Source organism: Mesoplodon densirostris, chromosome 9 (genome assembly GCF_025265405.1).
Source record: "Mesoplodon densirostris isolate mMesDen1 chromosome 9, mMesDen1 primary haplotype, whole genome shotgun sequence".
NCBI lineage: Eukaryota > Metazoa > Chordata > Mammalia > Artiodactyla > Ziphiidae > Mesoplodon > Mesoplodon densirostris.
In genome coordinates this window covers 85288027-85313092 of record NC_082669.1, presented here as the reverse complement: position 1 = coordinate 85313092, position 25066 = coordinate 85288027, and the positions used below count along the sequence as shown (strand labels likewise).

Here is a 25066-nt window from a genome sequence, read left to right as displayed (position 1 = left end):
AAAGGGCAAAACTGAGTCAAAAGGAAATTAAAAAAAAATTTTCCCCAAACTTTCAATTTAAAAAATTTATCAAAAATTAATATCTACTTAAGATAAGACAATGTCTTGGCCTTACAAATTTTGTAGTTATTTATTTACTTGAATAAATGTAAGCCCTATAATTTTGGGAAGTCTCCAGAGGATAATAAACTAAAATGACTGTACTCAGTGTTCATGACCATACTTATGCAGCATAACTTAACAGGTCAGTAGGAGTCATTTCCTTTACCTACAGATGTTTGTTTTCTGCTGCCAGATAAGAAGTGCTCAATTAAAAGGTGTTGAATGGGGCCTCCCTGGTGGCGCAAGTGGTTGAGAGTCCGCCTGCCGATGCGGGGGATACGGGTTCGTGCCCCGGTCTGGGAGGATCCCATATGCCGCGGAGCGGCTGGGCCCGTGAGCCATGGCCGCTGAGCCTGCGCGTCCGGAGCCTGCGCGTCCGGAGCCTGTGCTCCGCAGCGGGGGAGGCCACAACAGTGAGAGGCCCGCATACCGCAAAAAAAAAAAAAAAAAAAAAAAAAAGGTGTTGAATGAATGAATAAGTGAATGAAGGGATTATCCAACAAGTTCAGGCTCTATCATCCACTGTAAGATTTTCAAATAAGTTTCTTACTAGAATAATGAGATCTGACAGATGCTTTTTTTCTCAATTTCTACATACAGCTATTAAAACTTTCAAAAATATCCCCCAGGGTGAGAGACTAAACTCCAAGCAAAATGCAGCCCAGTGATGGAAAATGTGATTTGTATGTGTAGTAGTAAAATAATTTATCCTGTGGAGTTGACATTAGTGACTTGAAAAGTGACAAATACATGAGTTACTTAACTCCAAACAGCTACTGAAGAAAGGAATGAATAACAATGTTTACTTAAAAAAAAATCCGGAAAAATTTCAAACCTATTTTTCAACTTGTGAAGGTAGCACTAAATTATATTACCAACAGCCAAAAAATTTAGGAGGAAATTGTTATTAACAGTAATAGTTTAGGAGAACTGCAAGACTGGAATTTGGAAACTAAAAAGAAAAGAAAAAAGAATCAAGGAACAAATAATACCATTTGGATAGCATTAGAACCCAGGCTCTTTTGGAGCCAGGTCAATAAAAAATGATTCTTGAAAGGTTATGAAAAAGAACTTTCCTTGGCAATTGCTAGAGATAAATGTGTCTAGAGTAATTCAAGGTAAAGATAGCTTGCAGCCAGACTCACTAGTGAGGAATTCCCACTGGACTCACCCAGGCCAAGAACTTCCTGAGGTAGGTAATGATGCCCTACCTAAATCAACAAATTAATGGAAGTTGTGTTAACAAAAGTTTACCTTCTCTCTTTACTGATGCAGATAGCAGGTTTTGAAAATAACATTTACAATGTTATTATAAGTTAAATAGAAGCAAGAATAATATTTTTTCATGTCAATATACTACATCCAGAGAACTAAAGCACTCCCATGTGGGTAAATGTATTCACACATATGCTTTCTCTCTTTTACTCTATCATTCATTCATTCCCCAAATTAAGGCAATGTAAGTAGGGACTGATCTAGATTCTGGACACTGCAAGATGAGGTTCCCCAGACCAACAGCAGCAGAATCACCTGAAAAGTGTTAGGTATTAAATTTACAGCCTCCATCTCAGATTTACTGAATCAGAAATTCTGGAAGTCGGACCCAGCAATCCTACTTTAGTAAGATTTATTTAGTAATATTTAGATAATTCTGATGCACGCTAAAGTTTAGGAAACACTGATTTAGATTATAAGCTCTCTATTTAATGCTCTTGTTAAGTTTTATCATTATAAGTGCTCCTTTGGCAAATTCATTTTCAAATAAGGAGCAAAATGTAAAAGCTTAGGAAAAATCCAATTAAGAAAATGGAATTCCACACTAATCCAGTATTTTATTATTTTTTAATGTTATTTAAATGCGAAGGAATTTCATATAGTCACAAAAGTTATTTTTAGTTGATGGATCATCACATACTGTGAGCAAAAATACACTAATCAACTGTGATAATTTAGCATGAACCTTAACATTATTAAACATATAATAAATAATTTTTCAGTGATAACCTATAACATACAACCCTCCCAAGATGTGTGAATTTCAACGTCTTGTAATCTATACTAACATAGTCCAAATATGGTGAAAAACTTGTGTGTGTGTGTATACATATATATATATACACACACACACACACACACACACAAGTATTATATATATATCATTGACAAAGTTTAATAGTTATCTGACCAATAGCTGCTTGCTGTTGAATTTCTTAACATTAGGAAATTGGAAGGTGACGAGACTATTTAATGCCAAATATTAATTAGCATCAGATAAATATAGCTCCTTAGATCTCTGTGGTATCTAATCTATTTAAACATCTTGCAGTGATAACTCATAAATGATTAAACAAAGGTCAGACACATTAGAGGAATTTGCATCATAAGCCCGAACTTAATTTTCTACTCAATTTACTTTTAAAAATGTTGATGGGGGGCTTCCCTAGTGGCGCAGTGGTTGAGAGTCCGCCTGCCAATGCAGGGGACACGGGTTCGTGCCCTGGTCCGGAAAGATCCCACATGCCGCGGAGCGGCTGGGCCCGTGAGCCATGGCCGCTGAACCTGCGTGTCCAGAGCCTGTGCTCCGCAATGGGAGAGGCCACAACAGTGAGAGGCCCGAGTACCGCAAAACAAACAAACAAAAAATGTTGATGGGATAAAAACATGTCAATAAGACTTGACCTTAAATCAAACCTTCTTCCTTGTGCTGAAGAAGCATAAAAAAGCAATCTCAATCACCATAAATGAAAGGCATAGAACAGTTATAATTTACCAAAACATGTACTTTGGGGGGTAAAGGATCATAGTTAAAAGTCACAGAATCTTCTCCACAAATCTACTCTGAAGACACAGAAACATATCCTGAACTGGCTTTCCTCACTATCTCCACAGAAATTAAAGATGTAATTATTCTGCTAAAAGGAAACAATAGACGCTGCACTCTGAAGATGAACTGTTCTCCTTCCAAAAGACAATGGACTCTTTCATGTCAATAAAGGCTCACTTAGAAAATGGGGAATTGGAATGGGGGATCCTTTGATCTATAGGTCAGCAACACTGTCGATCAATGTGCAAAAGAATGTGAGCTCCAGGAGGGTGACTGCTCTGAAGCACATTCTGAGAGCCTATCAAGGCTACACGTTACCTGCATAATTGTTCTGACTTTTTAAAAAACTATACTTTGGTGAATGATGTAGAAAATGTGACTGAGCTGGCAGTGATTCAGACAATCAACCATGGGAAATTGATTCTCACTGAGCTAGGATAACGATCCCGATTGTGAAACGAATGCAGAGTGAATATACTGCACTACAAGAGAGAAGAAAATCAAGTTGTGTGAGACTTTAAGTGCGCTCAATGGAATCCTGGCTAGATCAAGTCCGGGTGAAATGCAAGTGTATAATGATATGGCCATCTTTCTAAGAGAACAGTATCCATTTCCACACTAATTACAATTTATTAGCTACTCTTTAAGGATATAGATGACTACTATAGTATTTTCAACTTTATTGATCAGCAAAGAAGTTCACCTGCTACAGCCAAGTAGGAAGAGACCCAGATACAAGGCCCTCAGATACATAAACCATTAGATCATTATATGAAGTGAGGAAATAAGCAGAAGCAGAAGACTTTCTGTGATGCAAAACAACTTGTTAATCATACATAGAATAAAAATTAATTTAAATAAATTTGTATTATATTAAATAGACGTTTAAGCCCCGTTTGGTTATAAAACAAATATATATCTAGTGTAGACAAACTAGAAGATATGGACAAGCAGAGATGAAAATAAAAGGCACCCACAATTCCACTTTTCAATAAAAAGACACATGCATAAAGCAAAAAGACCATACGATGGCTTTGGAACCAGCATTTTTTATATCTACACGATAATTTAAAAATCTAACAGCTTTGTGTTGTAACCCACATCACTGAAACAAATGACTTAGATGTGGCCATAAGGAGTCTCAGGAAGAGCCCTGGGAGTCAAGACCCAGGTTCAAGTTTCCAGTCTGCTGCTCAGCTTGTGACTATGGGCAAGTGACTTCATCTCTCTTTCTCCATTTGTAAGATGAAAACACTATCATGTCTCAGCTTTATTCATTCATGGCATAAGTACTTGCAGGGTACATACCATGTGCCACACTATGCGAAAGGAAAGATGAATAAAACACGGGACCTGCCACGTCCTTGTATTATGTGCAACAAAGAGGAGGGCACAGGGACGCGGGAGGAATGTGAGAGATCTGCACTGGCCTGGGGGCAGCAGGAATCAGGAAGGCCTCACTTCTTAAAGGAGGCGCAGAGGTTTGGAATTCTGGCAAAACAGTGAAAAATGATTAGAATCAGAGAGACCTGCTTTTGAAAATGCTGGCACAGCAGAAGGCAGGGGGAAAGATAATTATGGGGGGGCAGAACAGGATAGGTGGGCTGAAACGAATCACAAAAGTCACTCTATGGCACACTGAAGATGTTTTGTTCAGGTAAGAGATGCTTTGGGCCAGAGCTAGGACTTTTCTTGGCTGGAATGCAGAGGATCTTAGAGGTTCTTTGTGGCTTCTGGCAAACCAGCCTCCAAACTGTTATAGACTGTGCAGGGACCATCTTAACTATCACAGAATATTCTGGGACACTTAACAGCTGCCCAGATTCATTCCTCAAACTGTATATGCCTAGGGTTCCACGGGGAGGGAAGCGAACTTGAACCCTATTTAGAGGTAGATTCAGAGTAGTATCTAATAACCTAGGGAGGTGGGCTTGAAGGAAGCCAGGACTGAGAGCGGCAGTCGGGAACCCCTGAGAAATAATTATCGTATCCATTTTTCATTTTGTAAGTGATGGGAGCAACTGAAGGGATTCAAACAGGAGAATAATATAACACATCTGTACTTTAGAAAGAGAACAGTGTGATGGATATTAACCTGGTACAAAACAAGTCCTGAGTGTTACAGAAAATGGATTTGACTTTAATACCTTTATTGAGTACTTTATATGTACTGGGCACTGTTCTAAGTGCTATGAATATACTGACTCATTTAATCATTTCTCCACCCTTTGAGGTAGGTACCATTATCAGCTCTTTTGACAGATGAGGAAATAAAAGAGGCAGAGCCTATGGAGCCCACTCTGAAGCTAAGCCGTTAGATAGTCTGACCCCAGACCCTGTTACTAATCAGACAAAATAGCAAAGGAAACCCCACTAAAACCTGCTTCCTTAGACTATGACGAGGTTCATAATCTTTATCTCAGCTTGCACTCCCTGTGAAGTCATGTGACATGGTTAGTCCCATCTCCTTGAAACCCTCTCTCATTTGGATTCTGTAAAACCCTCTCCCTCCCCCTGCCTTCCTAACATCCCCCTCTTTTGGTCTCTTTCATTAGTTCCAGTTCCCTTAGTTTACTAACTAAAACAGTGATGAAAAATCATGCTTAACATCCCTTAGTACAAATAGGTCAATAACTAAAAAGTTAAGTTATTGCCAATCAAAGTATGCTATAACTTTTATTATCTAGAATCTTGGATAGGATAGCAGTTAAACCAGAATTAAATCATGGGGCCATGAGAATGTTCTCATCACATTCCTAGTTTTCTGTCCGGAGAGGAAGAGTACTAGAGAGGCTGGGGCATAGCGATCTCAATTTCTCTCTCACCCACAGCTTAGCACGGCTGCTCTCTTTGCCTGGAACAATCTTTCATCCATGTTGGCTTAGTTAGCTCCTACTTATGCTTTATCTCAACTTAAAGTCCCTTTCTCTCACTCTCAGGAGCCTCCCCTGAACCCCTTAAGCTCTGTAGGGGCCACAGACCTGTGTCACCACAGTCTACTACTGGGGCATTTGTCACACTTTGTAATCTGTCGTTGGCATGTGATTGCTTCTGCATCCCCGGAACCCGGGAAAACATCTGGCTCATGTTATACATCCAGTAAGTATTGGTTCGTTAAACTAATGATCTCAAAACTTTAAATTTCGCTTTGTCGAGGAGTATATAATAACATCCAGGTAGAAGGCAAGTCAAGAAGTGATAAGTACTCAACTCCTTCACATTCTAACAGATTAACTGAACCTCAGAATCTCCTCAAGGGGGCGCTATAGGCATGGGTGCAACTTTGGGGGTTTTAGAAAAGAAGACTATATGTTATTTATGAAAAAAGTGCTGCAAGCAGCTCTTACTTCCTAGAGATACTCATGAAATATGAAAGGAAACACACATGTAAAAAAGCTAGATTAGCCGTTAGTAGCTTAGAGATAATCCAGTTCGGCATGCGCCAACTTTTGAATGTGCTTTGATGCTGATTCTGGGTGGCTCCGCTATTGTTTCAATTTCCAGGTGGCAAAGGGCTATAAAATACAGCTTTTTCTGTTTTCCAATTCTTTAAGATTTATAGCTATTTTCTATAAATTCCAGCTATCATATACATTTCTATATACATTTACTTAAATTATATATATATATTTTAGATATTTACATAAATATATTTATAGGTAAATATTTATAAATATAATATATTTATATTGTGCTTATACATACTTATATTCATAAACATAAATACATTTATATATTTATACATAAATAAATCTGCACTTACATATAAATCATATATAATATGATTTTTCTTAAATGAACGTGTGTTATTTTTATAATGAGAAATAACTGATTTTCATTTTGGGGGAAAACATATACCAGATCGTTGCTCTTGATACTCATCAAGATAATGGCTCACTGACTTTGTCACTGGGAGAAATGACAGGAGTAGAGAAATGATCAGAAAGGCATCTACAGTCTTGCCACACTCAGTCTCCTCAGCCTGGGTACAGTCTTCTCTTTCTCAAAAAGTTGTCATCAAAAATTAATCTGTTAAATTAGAGCTGGATAGCATCTTCTAAGGGACTAAAGTTTAGCCTAGGTAGATAAGAATCTGATTTTAAGTTCAAGGTTGCTGCTGCTTCCTAGAGACCGCCAATCACCTTGCTGGCTATGGGCAGCTGCTGGATGGGACTGGATGCCTGCACTTCGGCTGGCTTGCCTGTGAGTCTGCCTGGGAACCCCCAGGGTGGTCTTCTCATTTCGGGCTCTTTGAGAAGGAGCCCACAGTGGAGTTGCTTGAGCTCTTTGTTTCCAGGACAGTGCATACAGGCATTTAAGAGTGAGGGGGCCTCTGGGTGGGGAGTAGCCCCGCAAACAGCCGGGAGCATCACGGGGAACCTGGAAGCTGGTCCCACTGATGCCAGGCTCCACTCTGCACTCAACCTCTGCTGCCAGGTTTCTTCCTCAGTCACGATAATTATTTCTCAGGGGTTCCCGACTGCCGCTCTCAGTCCTGGCTTCCTTCAAGCCCACCTCCCTAGGTTATTAGATACTACTTTGAATTTACCTCTAAATAGGGTTCAAGTTCGCTTCCCTCCCCATGGAACCCTAGGCATATACAGTTTGAGGAATGAATCTGGGCAGCTGTTAAGTGTCCCAGAATATTCTGTGATAGTTAAGATGGTCCCTGCACAGTCTATAACAGTTTGGAGGCTGGTTTGCCAGAAGCCACAAAGAACCTCTAAGATCCTCTGCATTTCAGCCAAGAAAAGTCCTAGGTCTGGCCCAAAGCATCTCTTACCTGAACAAAACATACTACATGGTTAAAACAGAGACCTGTATTCATAGGTAGCAGGATAGAGAGAAAGCCATATAGATACATACATACATTCAATGGATAAAGGGGAAGAAAATCAGTCCTAACCGTATCTGAATATATTTCAAAATAATTTTTTGTATCAATAATTCTCTGCTTCAGTTAATAAGAAATCTTTCTGAATAGAAGAAATGAGTCATTTACATATTCTTCAACTTTTTGCTCTTTGAAAATCCTCGGTTTAAAGTCAGAGTTACCACACAGAAAACAGGAAACTAGGTAAATAAGCCTTGCACTCAGCCTTTACTGATTCATAAAATAAGAAGGTGACATAGGTCAACTTAAAATAATTGCAATGGTACATTGCCTAAATGTTGAAAATATTTAAATGAACTTTGTGTGATTACACAAACTGTGGTCTGATCTTAGATTTTTTTTTAATTAATCATGTAATATTCTCTCTCTCTCTCTCTCCATGTTTTGGTTTTTTTTTTTTTTTTGGTTTTGTTTTTGCTGAAAGATGAATTTTATGAACCAGGGCACTTCAGAGTAAACACAGAAAGTGAGATAAAGGAGGCCCAGAAAAGGGAGGGAGAACAGTACACCCAGCCACTAAGCCCAGACATCTGAGCACAGACGGAAGGAGAAACAGCCAGATGTTCTCATCTTGAGCTGCTAAGGGACTTGTCCAATCCATTCAAGACTACCAAGTATAGTCAGCAGGGGTGGTTATGAGGCTGAGCTAGAGAATCTGTGCAATTTCAACTCTACTCACGGGGGAATACTACTGGCATATTGTTTTACTCTTAGATACATTCAGCAATGATTATTTAATGGTAATGCTAATCTGTAGCCACACTTTTATTTTTTCAGTTCTATACTAAAGTGATAGTTGCAGAGAAATAAATTCTAAGTTTTAGATTATTTAACTGAACCTATTCAGCCTTTACAATGAGGCATGCTCTACTCATCACATTTAGCATGGGGAAAGTTTGCTCAGTCATACATCTTAGCTAAACTTTAAAAAATGTACAATGATAGGAAATACCTGTCTATAATATGCATTTAAACAACCCCTTCTAATCCTCTTGTGAGATTATCAGATACACCCCGACTTGTTTAATCTGTTTGGGCTCAAGTTAAGACACTGCCATAATAATCACTTGGATTTGTAGCGTAACTGCTCAAAGAGATTTCCTACAACAGTGTGAAACACTGATTTGATTCATGCACAATCAGGTAGGGCATTGTTAAAAACTATTTCCTGAAAGAAAACTGAAATACAGAGCAGTTAAACAGCCTGGTCAGTCTGAATGTTAGTGATGACCAGACAGCCTGACTCTACATGTCCTCATGCTCTGATTAGATGTCTGTGGCATCCTCTCACTGCAGTTTAGCAGGGACCCTACATTCTGACAGGTGAAAATACAAAGCTGTGGTCCTTATCCAACTACCTTGCCCTTCTTAGCTAAAACTAAGAGAAGCAAGTTGAAAACCTTTTGTTTCAATATACGTGTTTAAACAATTAGCGAAATACGAATAGCATACAATAAGATGTGATAGTCTCCTGCCTCCTATGGCCCTCCATAGTCCCGTTCTTCAGGGGTAACCACTGCCAACAGGGTGGTGTGTATCTTTCCAGGCCTCTCTTCTATGTCCATATAAACATATAATATTTTACAAAAATGAGGTAATTCTATACATGGAGCTCTAGAACTTGCCTTTTCACTCTTAAGTTGGAAATGAGAAATGAACAGTCTGTTTTAGATAAGGAGTGATGATTCAGAGGAAAACATAATATGTTAAAAATGTTTACATAGATGTAAAGAGAGGGCTGGATCAGCCAGGAATCAGTCATTATTCAAGGTAGATTCCAATTTTCTTTCTGAGTTACCTTTGGCCTACTTTCTCCTAGGTTAAGAGAAGAAAAATTACTAAACCTAACTATGGTACAAAAACAAATGCCAAACATCAAACCAGACAATACACAACCTTATAATATGGTTCTTTTGTTTTCCGTAAGTAGCATCTTCTAGTCTATATTTGTGTTGGAAATACTGTTTAGACAGGATAATCTATTTAAGGAAGCAGAAATCAATTCAACGTTCAGAGACTTTCTCCTTCCAAGGTATTCAGTCAAGTGTCTAATTGTGACTCCTGTGTGGCCTTTCTAACTTGTACCCAATGCAACCCTTTAACTAAAACTCTAAAGGTATCTGGGTTTAAGAAAACTTGAGAATATATCAATACAAAATTTTCAATTTCAAGTTGTCTTAAGGTATGGTGAAAAAGAACCAACAGAATATTTTTTTTTAATTTCCAGGAAATAAAGACTACATTTCAATAGTGACTACTTCTAAGAACAGAGCAGTGAAAGTCCATTCATTTCTGATGATCTAATCATTGCTTGAAGGTGAAATGGCCTAACAACTCAAACAGAAGGAAGATCTTAATCTCATGTGATCATTATGGGCTATGTGTTCATGATATTAAAAAAAAAAAGACCAAATGACTTAGTTTTTTTTTTTTCATTGAATGTCTTTGTTCAGGCATTGTTATAGAAAATTTAAGGTTAACAGAAAGAAACCTTATGTGAAACCTTCAGAAGAAACCTTTATGAAACCCTTACATGAAATGAAGTTACTAAAAAGAACTGGATTTTAGCCTGACATTCCCAGATTTACAATTCATTCTTTCATTGCAGAGTGACAAACGAACTTTGCTCACCTTCTTGTAATAACTTTAAAAATGGGACTGGTGACTGTATTTACCAACCCTGCCATTTCTCAACATAATTATAGAATATATCCTGAATAGAAAAGTTGTTTATGACCTATGTTAAAAAAAACACAACTGAAAGAGTAATACTTTCTCCTCCCCTTCCACACTCTATTTCTCCAACCATTTGGTAGCCAGCAGGGATTTTTATTGTTTCTTCACATATTACAATTGTGTAATCTTTCTTAAACAACCTTAGCTTAAATGATTCCATTTAAATCATGTTTGATGTGCCATATGATATTTTTAAATGGCTTATGGTAAAGCAATGAGCTCTCTTACAGACAGATGTTATGATGTTCTTAGTAATTTTTATGAATAGAATTCTATATATACAAACATTCAAGAGTAGGTCTTTTCTTCTGAGATTGCAGCTAATCTGACAAGTAGTTCAACAAGATAAGCTGCTGTGAACAAAACTAGGCCTATGTGTGGTCAAAACCAATTTACTTCAGCCATTCATCAATTACTGAAATTTAAGAATCTTAAAATTAATTTATCCTGAAATTTTACACAGTTAGCACATATAGTTTTTCATTTTCCAGGTGGAATAATAATCATAGAAATTGAAAAGACTACCAAACTTTATCTACATTTGTACTAAAAATAAAAAGAGATAATATACTTAATAGTGAATAATCCACATTTAAAATGCTTGGCTTTGGTGTGATTTGCTTGGGAGAGATATGCTTATTTAGAAAACGGCTTTAATTTGTTTTCTTTTTGACGCTCTAGGAATTCAGACAAAATAATCAATCCACACTCAACTTGAGCTAAGCAGCTATAAAATGTCCTCAGCTAAAACTCTCTCTAATCTCTTCCTAGGATCCTTTGGTAAGCTTCCACCCTCACCTCAACTCTGGAACATTCCCTTTTGAGACCTACCACCCCTCCTCCTATAGCAAATGACACTTTTTAATGAATCTATCCCTTTGATCACCAGACTGTCTCTTAAAGGAGCTAAAGCCAATAGGCCTTAAGTTATGAACAGGATGATGCAACTGGATTATAAAGCAAAGAACTGTGCATTGTTTGTGCATAGATCCATCCATGAAAGCCTGGCCACTCTTCAGGTGCCACATCTACATGCAATTAGCCCATTAAAAGGAAGAGCTCTGTGGCTGCCTCCTAAGATAGCAATATATGCATGGTGGTATTTGCCAGAAGCTACTGGTAAAACTGCCATCTTCTTGTCTTCTCCTGCTCTGAGGAGGCACCTTCAGGAACCTCAAGTACCTCAGGCTGCTGGAAACAGGAGGCATTATCCCTCATACACCTGCCCTTGCTTGGGGTGATGAGAACTGTAACCCTCTCTCTCCCTAGGCTACAGGTCCTCCATTTTCTGATTCTAGGTTTAGGGAGAATGAAGGATGCATTAAAGCTTCTTTTTCATTTGTAAATATATGAGTTCTCTGTTTAAAAGTTCATCAGTTAAAGTAAAATAACCAGCTTTTAGTTCCAGCTCAAACTAGGAAGGTAGATGTTAACAAAACTAACCAGCTGATTTTTATTCTATGAACATCTTTATGTATCAAGTTTTCTACAACAGTTATATATTATTTTTTGTTCTTGTTTAAGGATTGTTTTATTGTTAATATTATTTATAGCTCTAGTATTATTTTAAGAAGGTCAGACTAAAGGAAAGTATTCTTTCTCTTATGTTTAAATCCTTAAATACTTAAAAAAAACCTTAAATATAATTTAAAGATACTTAAAAGATACCTTTTACTCAAAATAACTTAGTTTAAAATCTTTAGGTTGTATGAGTTATGTATATAATAGAGAAAAATTGGTCCAGAACCTGGAATTAAATCCAGAGAAACTAAGACACAAATTTATTCAAGTAGAATGTAACACACACTTTTACTGAAAACAAAAGTGAAATTGTTTAGGGTAAATAAATGGATTGTTCATTTTTTTATAGTACTTACTCAGGTGTACCCTTCTTATTCACTTAACCATTACTTCAGGTAGTATTTATTTACCATATGTCCTCCCAAAATCCTAACCTAAACCCTGTTAGTTAGGGTAATTTAAGAAATTAAGTAATTAGATAAAAGCAAATTAAAAATGAGATTTTACTTTTTGTCAAACAAGTCAATCAGATTTTTTAAATTAGTGTGAGTAAAAATGTGGGGAAATGGATAAATTAACACAATTTTCTAAAATTTGACCATATATATTAATATTAAAAACAGTAGGCACTTTGATTCAACAACTCTCTTTTTGTTAAAGTTCATTTTTTCTGAAAAAAAATTGCTCAAGTAAATAGGATTTGAGGATGTTCATTACATTAAGTACATAAGAGCAAAACATAAACAAAATTTTTTAAAAAGAATAATTACCTTAAATAATTAAAAATGGCCTAGAGTTATGGAGTTTTTGTTTTTATATATTTCTCAAGTTAAAAAAAAATTAAAAATAATAGGCAGAATTCGTTAGATATATAGGTCATAATTATAAATGGGTAGATTAAGAGCAAGTCTTTCTATACAATATCATACAGAACAACCACATGCCCATCTGCACAGTAATCCACAGGCTAGATATGCCTTAATTTGTTCAATTTTTCCTGCTTTGATGGATATCTTGATTATTTTCCATGTTCTAATTTAACTTATTTCATAGAAAAGGTGATACAAATGACTAATAAAAATTAAAATCCTGACTTCAACAGTAATCAAACAGAACAAATTAAAACAAAATGTCATTTTTTAAAACATGTCAAATTGGTGAAGATTTTCAAAATGACAGTCATTAAATCCTGGTTTGTTCAGTGGGGTAGTCACTTACTTATACTCTATGTAAGCATATATATGCTCTCTAGAAAGCAGTTAGGTCATGTGTATCAAGAATTTTGAAAGCATTTATTTTCTTCTACTCAATAATGGCATATCAAGGATTCTCTAATAAAAAATGATAAAAATATAGACATATCTATTCATCTATTTGCCACCATTTCTTTAAACAGTGAATAGCTTGAATTGGATGATTAAAAATGAAACACTTATTCAATGGACTATTAAGTACCAGGATCAACAGGAATTGTCACTGCTCAAAACTAACTTCCAGAATAAATTGGATGTAAAACTCTATGTAAAAAATATATAAACATAATGTAATAAAAACTGGCCTGAAAAGAATATACCAAATTTTCTAGTGGATATATCTGGTGGGAGTAAAAAGTGATTTTTATGTTCTTCTTTGTGTTTGAATTTTTTTTTAAGTTTCTACTTTTAAAGTAAGAATAAATAAATAAAGAAAATGTGTGTCTTGCTACAAAATTCATCATGCTTCTGCCCTTTATCTATAAAATAAAGTCCAAATTGGCTAGGCTCTTGTTGAAGCCCTTTTAATTTGATCCTGACTTATCAACCCAATCTTATTTCTAATGAGTATCCAACTCTACTACTCAGCTTTATCTCAGATGGTCATGAGGCATGTCATGTTCCCTCTAGGTTCCATCCAGGCTCATCTGATCAGGCCTAGAGCTTCTCTTCTTTCCTAAGTTTTCTGATCAGGATTTCTGGATGTAACTATTTTAAGCCAACTTCAGTTACACATGATGCTCAAAGCCACATCTGGTAATCATACAAAATCACGTTAGACCCTGATTCCAATTAACTCAGCACAGTAATTCAGAAGGAAACCCCTTTTGAAAGCAAGATTCCCGTCAATATTTGTTAATATTGATCATAACAACAACTGTGATCATAACAAAAATAGCAGCTAACATTTATTGAGAATTTTCTATTTACAAGGAAGCTCTGTGCCAACTCCATTTATCTCATTTAATGCTCAGAAAAACCCTCCATTTCACAGATGAAAAAACTGAACCTCAATTAGGTTATGCATTTTTCCAGAGGAGACATAGCTAGTGTGGATCTGAGATTCAAATCTAGCTCTGTCTGAGATCAATATACTCTACACTACCAACTTGCTAATGGAAAATCACTAGAAATCATTTTGCATATGATATATTTTTAGTGATTAATTGCATACCCATACAGCTAAGTTAAAATGATGTGTGGAGCTACAAAGTTTTCTTTTACATATAAAAATAGATCCAAAAACGATAAAAATTTCCATTGAATTTCATTATATTCTAATATATTTACCTGTATAGGACCAGCCAATCTCTTCAACAAGTTTTCTCTGTTGTCTGTAGTATCCATAAGCCCAATCTACAACCAAGAAAAACCAATTGATCAATGCATAGAAAAATATGTGTGCAAATTAAAAAAAATATAAGATGCCCAAAGCATCATTCATACCATAAATGGTCCTTGATTACTCTTTTCTATGTCACCTTCCCAATGTCTCCTCCCAATTCCAACTGCCACCATTATAAGACTCCACTGTCCATGCTCTGGTAATTAGTGTGAGTTTTAGCAGGGCACATTTAAAAACTGCTAAAGTTCAGACAGAGACAAAGAAAATAATCTGTGAAAAGCAGGAGCAGGGCTTCCCTGGTGGCGCAGTGGTTGGGAGTCTGCCTGCCGATGCAGGGGATGCGGGTTCGTGCCCCAGTCCGGGAGGATCCCACATGCCGCGGAGCAGCTGGGCCCGTGAGCCATGGCCACTGAGCCTGCAGGTCCGGAGCCTGTGCTCCGCAGAGGGAGAGGCCACAACAGTGAGGCCCACGTACCGCAAAAAAAAAAAAAAAAGCAGGAGCAACCTAGAGGGTTTCATCCCGAAGTGACACTGGGGTCAGAAAGGACAGCTTGTCCTATCTTCAGACTTTTCTTCCCATTCCCTAAGTTGAATACTTGAAATACTATAGATTAGAGATACTTTTAAGGTTACAACCCAAGTTTTATCTGTAAATGCTTCTACGAGATCCAGAGGTTACCACGTTTTCAAAATTTGCTTCCCTACAATGCAAAACAAAATTAGCTGTCTTGAAGAAATGGAAATTTAAATGTGTGTGTGTATGTTGGCTGGGAGAAAGGTTGTGTTAGATGGTGTAGGTGAATTTGTGTCTTGGAGGAACAGAGATGCCTGATGAGGTAATACAGTGGGAAGCTTGGAGTACCATTAAGTGGTGGATGCTTCATGACCTAGAGATAGAGGCTCTACATCTTGAACATGGGACAAGGGGTACAGAAAAGAAAATGGATGGAAGCCAAAGTCTCACTCCACACAATTCAAAATTTTGCCTGGAGTCATTCCTGTACCCAAGAAACAGGGATGTTATGATTCATCCTCCTCCTTCCTGTGCCATTGTGCTATTGCTCCCTTTATCCCAGCCTGTGTTAACCCTAGTACTCCATTTCAGCTACATTGTGGGCAAAATAAATCTTTGTGAACTAGGTTTGGAACCTGATCAGTGTTGACAAAACTATTTCTGTAGAAAAGGCTACAGGAGTCCCCTGGTGGCCTCGTGGTTAGAATTCCTGGCTTTCACTGCTGTGGCCCAAGTTCAGTCCCTCCTGCTTGGGAACTGAGATCCTGCAAGCTGCATGACGTGGCCAAAAAAAAAAAAAGAAAAAAGAAAGAGAAGAAAAGGCTACAAATAGCTAGTTTACAAATGAATGTGTGGAACATTACTTATTCATAAATTGGGGTTCTGTCAATATAGCTTTCATTTGAATGTGAGGATTTATTTATACCATACCATACCATATACATATATACATATTGTATAGATAGATAGATAGATAGATAGATAGATCTTTCTCATCAGCTGGGAAGACAGACTCTACTTCCTCTTATTCTCTCTACACAGGTGTTTTTTTCTTTATTGATAGCTCCCAATTTCAAGGAGGCAAATATCTCAAGGACATTTCAGAAATTATTTTTCTCTCCCATGTTATATACAATCTGATTAGTAGAACATGGTAATACATACTAAAATATTTTATAAAAACTTAAAAGCAAGCCAGCTTCCAGAAATACACATTCTGAATCCACAGATTATTCAAGACTAAAACCTAGCTTGGAGAAAACAAAAAAAATTGTTTCAAAAATTTCATTACCCATAAATATAGGTAAATATTCTACTGGCTGTGGAGCACATTTCAACAAATATTTGTTTTTATAACAGCTTTACTGAAACGTGATTTACACATCTTACAATTCACCCATGAAATTTAATGGCATTTAGTATATTCACAGAGTTGTACAATCATCACTACAAACAATTTTAGAACATCTTCATTATCCCAAAAAGAAGCCCCATACCCTTTAGCTGCCACCCCCACCCCATCTCTACCTTCACTAAGCTACGTTATCTCTATAGATTTGGATATTCTAGATATTTCTTAAAAACAGAATCACACAATACATGGCCTTTTGTGACTGGCTTCTTTAACTTTGCATAAGTAACATTTCCAAGGTTTATCCATGTTGTAGGATATATCAGTACTTCATTCCTTTTTATGGTCTAATGGTACTCTATTGTACGGTGACCAAGATGGCCTTAAAGTTCCCCTCAGCTTGACTGAACTTTAGGCAGGCTACTTCTTAGCTCTAGGCTCTTGACCTCCCTTTTCTTCCAGCATTCAGTTTAGAAAACTTATAAATTTTCTCTCTATTCCTTTAAGATGTAAATCTTTTTTATTAGCACATGACAATTTTACAACTAGGACTGTACTTCTCAAGAATATGGGAATTGTCTCTCCTAAATGTAACCATTGAAGGAAATAAGCACCCTATCTCCCATTTTCTGTGGGAGGGTAGGAACCTAACTTCCAGTGAGGTATCTTGCTCCAAGTTGCAAAAACTACCTCCTGTCATAATGATATGAGCTTATTTTTCCTTTGAATAGAGACAATTAGCAAATGCAGATGGCCTATGACTTCCTCTCATGTCCTGCATTACTTTTACACTGGGGCTCAACCTAGCTCGTAAAAAACCTCACCCTCTCTGCCTCATCAGAGTTGAGCTCAGACTTGATTCTGCCTTCTCTCCCCTACTGCAATAGCCTCGAAGAAAGTTTTCCTTGCCTGTTTAATTTTGTATGCTGTAATTTTTGTTTTGACGTTGGCTATGCCACATTTCTTTTATCCATTCATCAACTGAGGGATACTTGGGTTGTATCCTCTTTGGGGCTATCATGAGTAATGCTGCTTTGAATATTCATGCATATATTTGCTTTTCTACTTAAAAAATAATCATTAGGCTCATAATTTATTTTTTAAATAGAGTTGTACCATAAAATGGTAGTCATTTAAGGTTAAATTCTGGGGACAAGTGTTTTTTCATGATCAAGGAATATATACAATTAGGGTCTCAAAGGTCATTTGATCCAGACTTTAACAGACTACAAAAAAATAATTCTTGTTTTAGGGATTAGGTAATTTTTCCCAAGGAAATGTAAGTGGTTTGTACAGGCAGAAAGTGACAAAAACGGAAACAATAATCCATGGCTTCTGCCTCGTACTCACTAAGTCTTCCACAATATCAAGGATTCCTAACAATCCTGAGGTTACTCTCTTAAGTGCCCTACCTGAGTAGGAACATCTTCAAGAGAAACAAAATAAAACAAAACAATACACTGGGGTTGAACTTCACCAGCAGGAATTACTTAGACAAATAAATTATAGAGAATTGGGACTTCCCTGGGGTCTGTGGTTTAGATTTCACCTTCCAATGCAGGGGGTGAGGGTTCGATCTCTGGTCGGGGAGCTAAGATCCCACATGCCATGGGGCCAAAAAACCAGAACATAAGAAAAACGGAAGCAACAGTGTAACAAATTCAACACAGATTTTTTAAATGGTCCACATCAAAAAAAAAAAAATTATAGAGAATTGACTGTATACCTAATCTGACCTGGCCATCAGTTGGAATTTTCCTCTGAAACTTTGCACTGACCACAGGGAAAAGATTTTTTGTCATCTTTTATGTTTTGAATATAAATATTTTTTAAATGTAAAGACATTTTTGTCATATAAGTGCATTTTGATGATTTCAGAAGATCAAATACCACACAAAACCTACATTGAACAAGTATTCTGTTGAAACAGATAAAACAGTAAGCTCTTGTTTTAATGATTCAGGCTAAGGGATGACAGCAGAATATCAGCAGATTTAGCTCTCCTGTAGGGCTTTATTGCTACACAATTAGCATTTGTCCTTAGTTTTTAATTACTTACATTAAGAAAGCTTTTTTTAATACAAGATTACCAGGTGTTGGTAGCTCTCTTCAGTTCCTTTTTGTATTGTTCCCTTAATTATTACTTCAAATAATCCGTTACACATTCATATGCTAATTACATAGTCCTTGGGCGTGAGAGAGTACCCCACTTTTAAAATTCTACTTAGAGATCTGATAGATGAGATGTGATAGCTCCAATGAACAAGAAAAAAAGAATCTAGGTTCACTTTTTTTGTTGCATTATATACTTTGAAAACCAATAAATCCTATATAAAGTAGAATCTATCAAAGTGCTTACACATTTTAAAATCAATTAAAATAATGAAATATAGAATTGTTTGTTTCTGTGGATTTTAGTTTCTTTAGTTTTTATATTTTGTTTCTCTCTGTTCAAAAGTATTTTTCAGGTCTGCTTCGGTGTGAGTGTTTTGTAGGGATAAAACTAAGAAATAAATTTCAGGAATGAATTGTACACATGATACACAATAAGAACATATACATCCGTATACCTTTTTAAAAGGTAACTCTAAAATTTGTCCTGAAAAATTATTCTTCATGAAGTGGCTACCAAAGTTGAGAGAAATTTGGTTTATACTATTTTAGGTAACCTTAAATGTCTTTGTTTCAATCTATTCCATCCTGTACTTACCTTGAGCACCTACTTACTTGCAAACATGTATATGCTACATATTCCTTTATTTTTCTTTACACTCAAATGGAAACCAAAGTTTTGATAACCACCACATGGATGATGTAGATAAATTTAGCATTTTTTTGCTCATGCTTTTTAAACCAAAAAAAAACCATGTTGCCCATTTTCTACTAAAAATATCATTATAAATATTTTGAATTATACAAATGCCTCTGATTTTGCCCTAAATGCCTAAAGAAAGTCTCTGCTTTATGTTGATCAACAATTCATCACCTGTATTCTACCATATAATCTAGCAGCAGTGCTCTGACAAAATACACACACACACACACACACACACACACATATTTTACTGCTATTAAGAGGCCAAATGTATGACAGAGAAGAAATAGAGTGGTCCTCAGAAAAAGAAACTTCAGGGAGAAAATAGCCACAGTTATAAATTTGAAGACTGGGATCCTAAAACTAGATTTCTCAAAGTAGACTTTTCCAAGATAAATGATACTTGCATATTTCACATCCTTTAAAAATATCACTAAGGAACTTCAGAGGAGGGGAAAAGGAAGTCAGTTGATGGAAGAAATCTGGAAAGGCAGAGAAGAAGGAATAGAATTATAGATGAATCTTTAAAGCCTTTGAGTATAGACTTTGATTGAGGGAAGACTTGGGGAGAGGGTCTAAAATGTCTCAGGTAGAGGAAGGGCATTGGGCAAATCATGGAACCAAAGAAATGGGAAGCCAGCTGGGCTCTCCTATAGGGTCTGTGTAGGTCACTAGGGATTTACTAGGGACTTGGTTATGGCTCTCCATGATACAAGGGGCACATCAGTTTTCACTTTTTGTTTTCATCCTATTCTCTCCTCTTATCTAGATTTCTTTTAAAAGCGGGAAAGAGATAATCTGCTGAGCTGACTGAAAAAGTGTTGAATACATTTTGTATACTGAGTATATTTGAAAGAAAAAGAGTAAATAAATAAACCCACAAACAAACAAAGATTTCTAATTGAAGTGAAAGAGGTGGCAGGGAGTGGGAGAAGAAAGGTAAGTGGCTGATGACCACTTAGAGAAGAACCTGGAAAACCCTGGAAACAGACTAGTATTATCAGAGTGATTATTACCATCCCCTAAATCATTTGACAGTCAGACAAGCATAAGGCTGAAGTGGCAGTGATAAAAAAGGTTGATGGTTACAGTAGTCAATATCAGTAACTATCAATTACTGAAAACAAAATAATAGCAGTCCCCTCTCAGAGAAGGAAAAAATAAAATCAGAAATGAGTTCCTTTAAGGAGAGAATCAGCTTTTGATTAATGAACACCTGTGAACACATCATCTGGCTACAAAAGTCCTTTATTTCTTCAGATACTCTATTGTAAATATCTTTGTTTTATAAGAAAGCTGAGTTTATGACCCAAGTGATCTAAACCAAAACCTTGATTAGCCAACTGAGGCAAACTTTCCAAGTAAAATGAAATCTGCCCATGCGTATAGTATAGAGTCTATAATATCATAATATCATACATGGCAGGTTTTATCTGTGCATTTTCCTGTCATTCAGTGTTTGCTGTCAAATTGTGTTAGCACATACCTCATCTTTACCTATCTGGAATATAAAATTGTGTCCAGTATATATGCAAAGACATTTGTGAAACATAATTTAGTTAATTGTGGTAATTCAGATAATAGGCTTGTTTAGGATGTATTTATAGTTCAAACACTGTACTTATTGTTAATCACTTCAGATGTAACTTTAAAAAACACACATATATTATTTTCCCCCAAACCATTTGTCTTCCAATTTCAACTGCTTTCCAGGGTTAGAAAAAAAAGAATACCATTAGTTTTCTTCTCTCTGCAGAGATTTTAAAATGTAAGTACTTTTTACAGTTTCAAAACTTAAATTGCAACTTATCACCAAATACGAGGGCACATGAATTCATACTGTTAAAGACAGGAATTCTGGAAAAATGAGTTATTAGAGTACAGGTGACCTCTTTATTTAATGATAAGGTTAAAGAGATGAAAAAGTAGATCCTTGAGGCACCATACTAAAAAAAATCGAATGGTAAAACTGTAAAAGGAGATGGGAAGATTGAACATATGGATAAGTAAAGAACAGAGGGAGCCATTTCTTCCATATGCTTGTTTTGGTAGTCAGACACCCAATGAAATACATATTTCTCATAGGACTTAGGGAAGAGTTTGGAGGTGAGCAATTAGATCTTAATGTTCCTTAGACACTGAGGACTGTGTATGCTTTCCCAGAGAGAGTTTGTACCTTGGCAATATGTCTACCAAACCTATTCAACGAAAGCTCAAAATATTCACAGGCTTGTCTTGGAAAATCACCAGAGTATTTTCTTACACTTAGATAAATGCGTTTAACCTAATGTGATTTATCTACATTTATTAAGTTGAGGTATTTACTGTTGAAAACACGTTCACAATTTTATCTTTGTCACATAAGTAATAATACCTGTTTCAGATAAATTAAAAAAATAAAGATAAGCAAAATAATTTTAAAAATCACCTATAATCCCATCTCCTACAGAAACTAGTATTTACAATTTCATGCATGTATATATATTTTTCTAGGCGTTATACTATGCAATATAATAATTTTATACTTTAAATTAATTGAATTACACTATTTCATTATCTGGTGACTTGCTTTTTCTACATAATAATAAATCACTTCCCAAGTAATAAATATGGTTTTATAGCACCATAATAGTTCACCTGAAGCATTCTTCTACTTTTTGGATATTAAAATAAAAAGTTGATTTAGCTTTGGAAAATTTATTCCTTGGGCTTAAATGACATGAGTGATGAAATTAAGCTACTTTGAACTTTCTGTATAAAATAAAGTCTGTAGGAAATTAACTGCCACTTTTTTTCCCCTGTCAATCTTCTTCTACAACACCAAGAAAACACTAAAATGGAAGAAACTCATTGTTATTGAACAGTGCTACAAACATTATAGCTACCTTGTTTCCATAACTAACAGTGAATTTATTCTGCCTTAAGAGAAAAGCTCAATTGTTGATGGAACAGTGATAATGGGAGCAGAGATAGAAATAACACGTGTAGAAATAACTATTAGAAGAAGCTAAAAATAATATTAAAAGTGGGAAAAGAACCAAATCTGTATAAGAAAAGCATATGAAAGTGGGAAGAAAGCATGGAATTCATCAAATTACAAAATATAATGTGTTACTATATTTGTGTTATGTATTATTATATTATTATGCCATTATATACTTTTATATTATTATCTGTGCAATAATAATGTGTTATTATTCAACAATCTAAATAATGGTTCTGTTGTGAAGTCTTATGCCCGTGCGCTCTTACTGAAATCAGGTGTAGAGCAAGAACGCCTGCTATGTTGCCTTAGGATTAGGATTGGTCGGGAAATTCTGGACAATTGACATCTTAAAATAGCCAAGTAGACAATACAATGGGATTCCATTCACATCTACCATGAAAAGCATAAAACACCAAAAATTGCACAAATAAAGAGATGAACTATTATTAATATAAAAAATGTGAATAAATTAATAGACCTACTACATCGTTAAATGGGAACACTGAATTTGGGTAAATTATCAGCTGTTTCCATATTAATAAACAGTTCAGGTCTCAATGGGGTATTTTTAACTGACAAATTATTCTAAAGTTCATTTAGAAATATAAAGGGAAAGTAAAAATTGATAAGAAAAAGGGAGAAATAATGGGGGCTTGGTTAACCAGTTACTAAAAGATAAACTGACAGGCTGATCAAAAGAACAAAGCATATGGCACTAAAATTGGACTCAGTATAGATACAAGTTTAATTCATGATAAAGAAACATCAGATAAGAAAAGTATGAAAGTTCAACCCATATTGGGAACACTGGCTTTTTGGAAAAAGAAGTTAAATCACACTTCACACCATACCAGAATACCTTTCAAGTGGATTAAAGAATGATTTTAAAAGGTTATACAAAAACTATAAAAAATGTAAATGAATATTTAATTTATTATAAGATGGGGAAGGCCTTTCTATACAGGAAAAAATAAATCATAAAGAAATAGTCACAGCTTTGATTACATAACATTCAAAACCTGTAGAAAAATGTTTAGCAAAATGCAAATTACAAATATTAAGCTATTGGTTACTGCTAAAACACAGTGAACAAATATAATGATATATTTCAAACATATAGAATTCTTACAAATCAATAAAGGCAAATATATGAACAGAGAAGTTTTTAAGATGCAAAAATAATAAAGCTATAAAGAACTATTAGACTTCAGTAGGTATAAAAGAAACAGAAATTAAAATAACACCGAGATATCATTTTTCCAGCTATCAAATTGTCAAAGGTATATAATTTTAATTTTTTAAATATTCAATGATGCCCAAAATATCTTAAGATGTTCTTTTACGTACAGGTGGAAGTATGAACTGGTATAAACTTTATGGAAAGTAAGCTGGCAAGAGTTAACAAGATTCTTAAAATACTTCATATTCTTTGAGACAGTAATTCCATTTCAAGGAATATATTTTAAAAGATTAACAGAGATGAGAACAAAGTGCCAGGTACCAAGATGTTTACAGCACTGAAACTAACAGTGAACAATTGGAAAATATGTTAATGTTCAAAAAGTGGGGGAAATTTAAATGTTCATAATGTGAAATGATGTGAATCCATTAAAATTAAGTTTCAAAAAATTTATTGATGTGAAATGTACATAGTATAAAACATTATCAAGTTATGATGCAATTTTGAGAATATCACATAATATTCAGAAATGTAAATTTCCTCATGCGGTGCCATTGGGAGTGATTTTTACTTTTTTATGTGTTCTTATGCTTTCCATGTATTTTATGAGTTTGTATGAGTGAATATTTTAAAAATTTAAAGTGTATATGCACTTCTGAAACAATATCTCTGATTCTACAGCCAAATAGGTTAGAGACAAATATATAACTATGTTTTGAAGACTGGGTAAAAAAAATGCTTGAAACCCATTTTTCACTGCTGATTTTGGATTTTACAATAAAATCTTCTCCTTACTCACAAGAGCCTGCATGCATTAGCTAGCGTTAACCACATGTTTAAGTTAAGTTTAGGAAATCATAGCCAAGTCTACACATGGCAAGCAATCTGAGCACTTCAGCTACCAAGAAAACTAAAAACAAGAGCCATAGCAAAATAGCAATGCAGTAACTCGCAGATCATCTTATTGGCCATAATGATCACATTGACTGGATCATTTATTTTTGGGTAGACCTTGAAACAGCCTTATTTTAATTGTCTTACTTCTAATAATACCTTTCGCTTAGATAAAATTATGCCCAAACATAAGAATCTATCCATTAAGTGGGAAAATCTGGCAACTTGGAGATGGCAACCTCTTCAGAAATAGGTGTGGATCATATGTTAAAACTGCTGCTAGTGTGTTGACTGATTCACCACGTAGTTATGTCTGGGCACGGCAGAAAGATTTTCTTGACTTCTTTTCAGAATATTGACTAAAAATTCATTTTTGTCATGTTTTTCATTTTTTACTTTTTTCTAGAAAAATGGAAAGCTTTTATTCATAAGAAGCATATTCATTACAATAAAAGACAAATATTTTCAATGGATTTTTAATGATTTAAAATATTTTTGATATTTAAAATATTTTTGATATTATAATGATTTAAAATATTTTTGTCAATATGTTTTATAGACTTAGTAAGCCACATTAAGTCTGCTTAGGCTTGGGCAACATTTCAAAAAGAACCCACAGTGAGCACACTGTAGACCTACCTAATTTAAACT

General features: G+C 35.4%; 1 protein-coding gene across 3 annotated transcripts in view; it reads right to left on the bottom strand.

Moving 5' to 3' along the window:
- The window catches only part of PTPRZ1 (protein tyrosine phosphatase receptor type Z1), a 174375-nt gene that overhangs the window by 100469 nt on the left and 48840 nt on the right, over positions 1 to 25066 (bottom strand). For all 3 annotated transcript variants that reach the window (XM_060108768.1, XM_060108766.1, XM_060108767.1), the window contains exon 2: positions 14621 to 14686. In XM_060108768.1, the coding sequence (XP_059964751.1) occupies positions 14621 to 14686 (66 nt within the window). The remainder of the gene's footprint in view (positions 1 to 14620; positions 14687 to 25066) is intronic.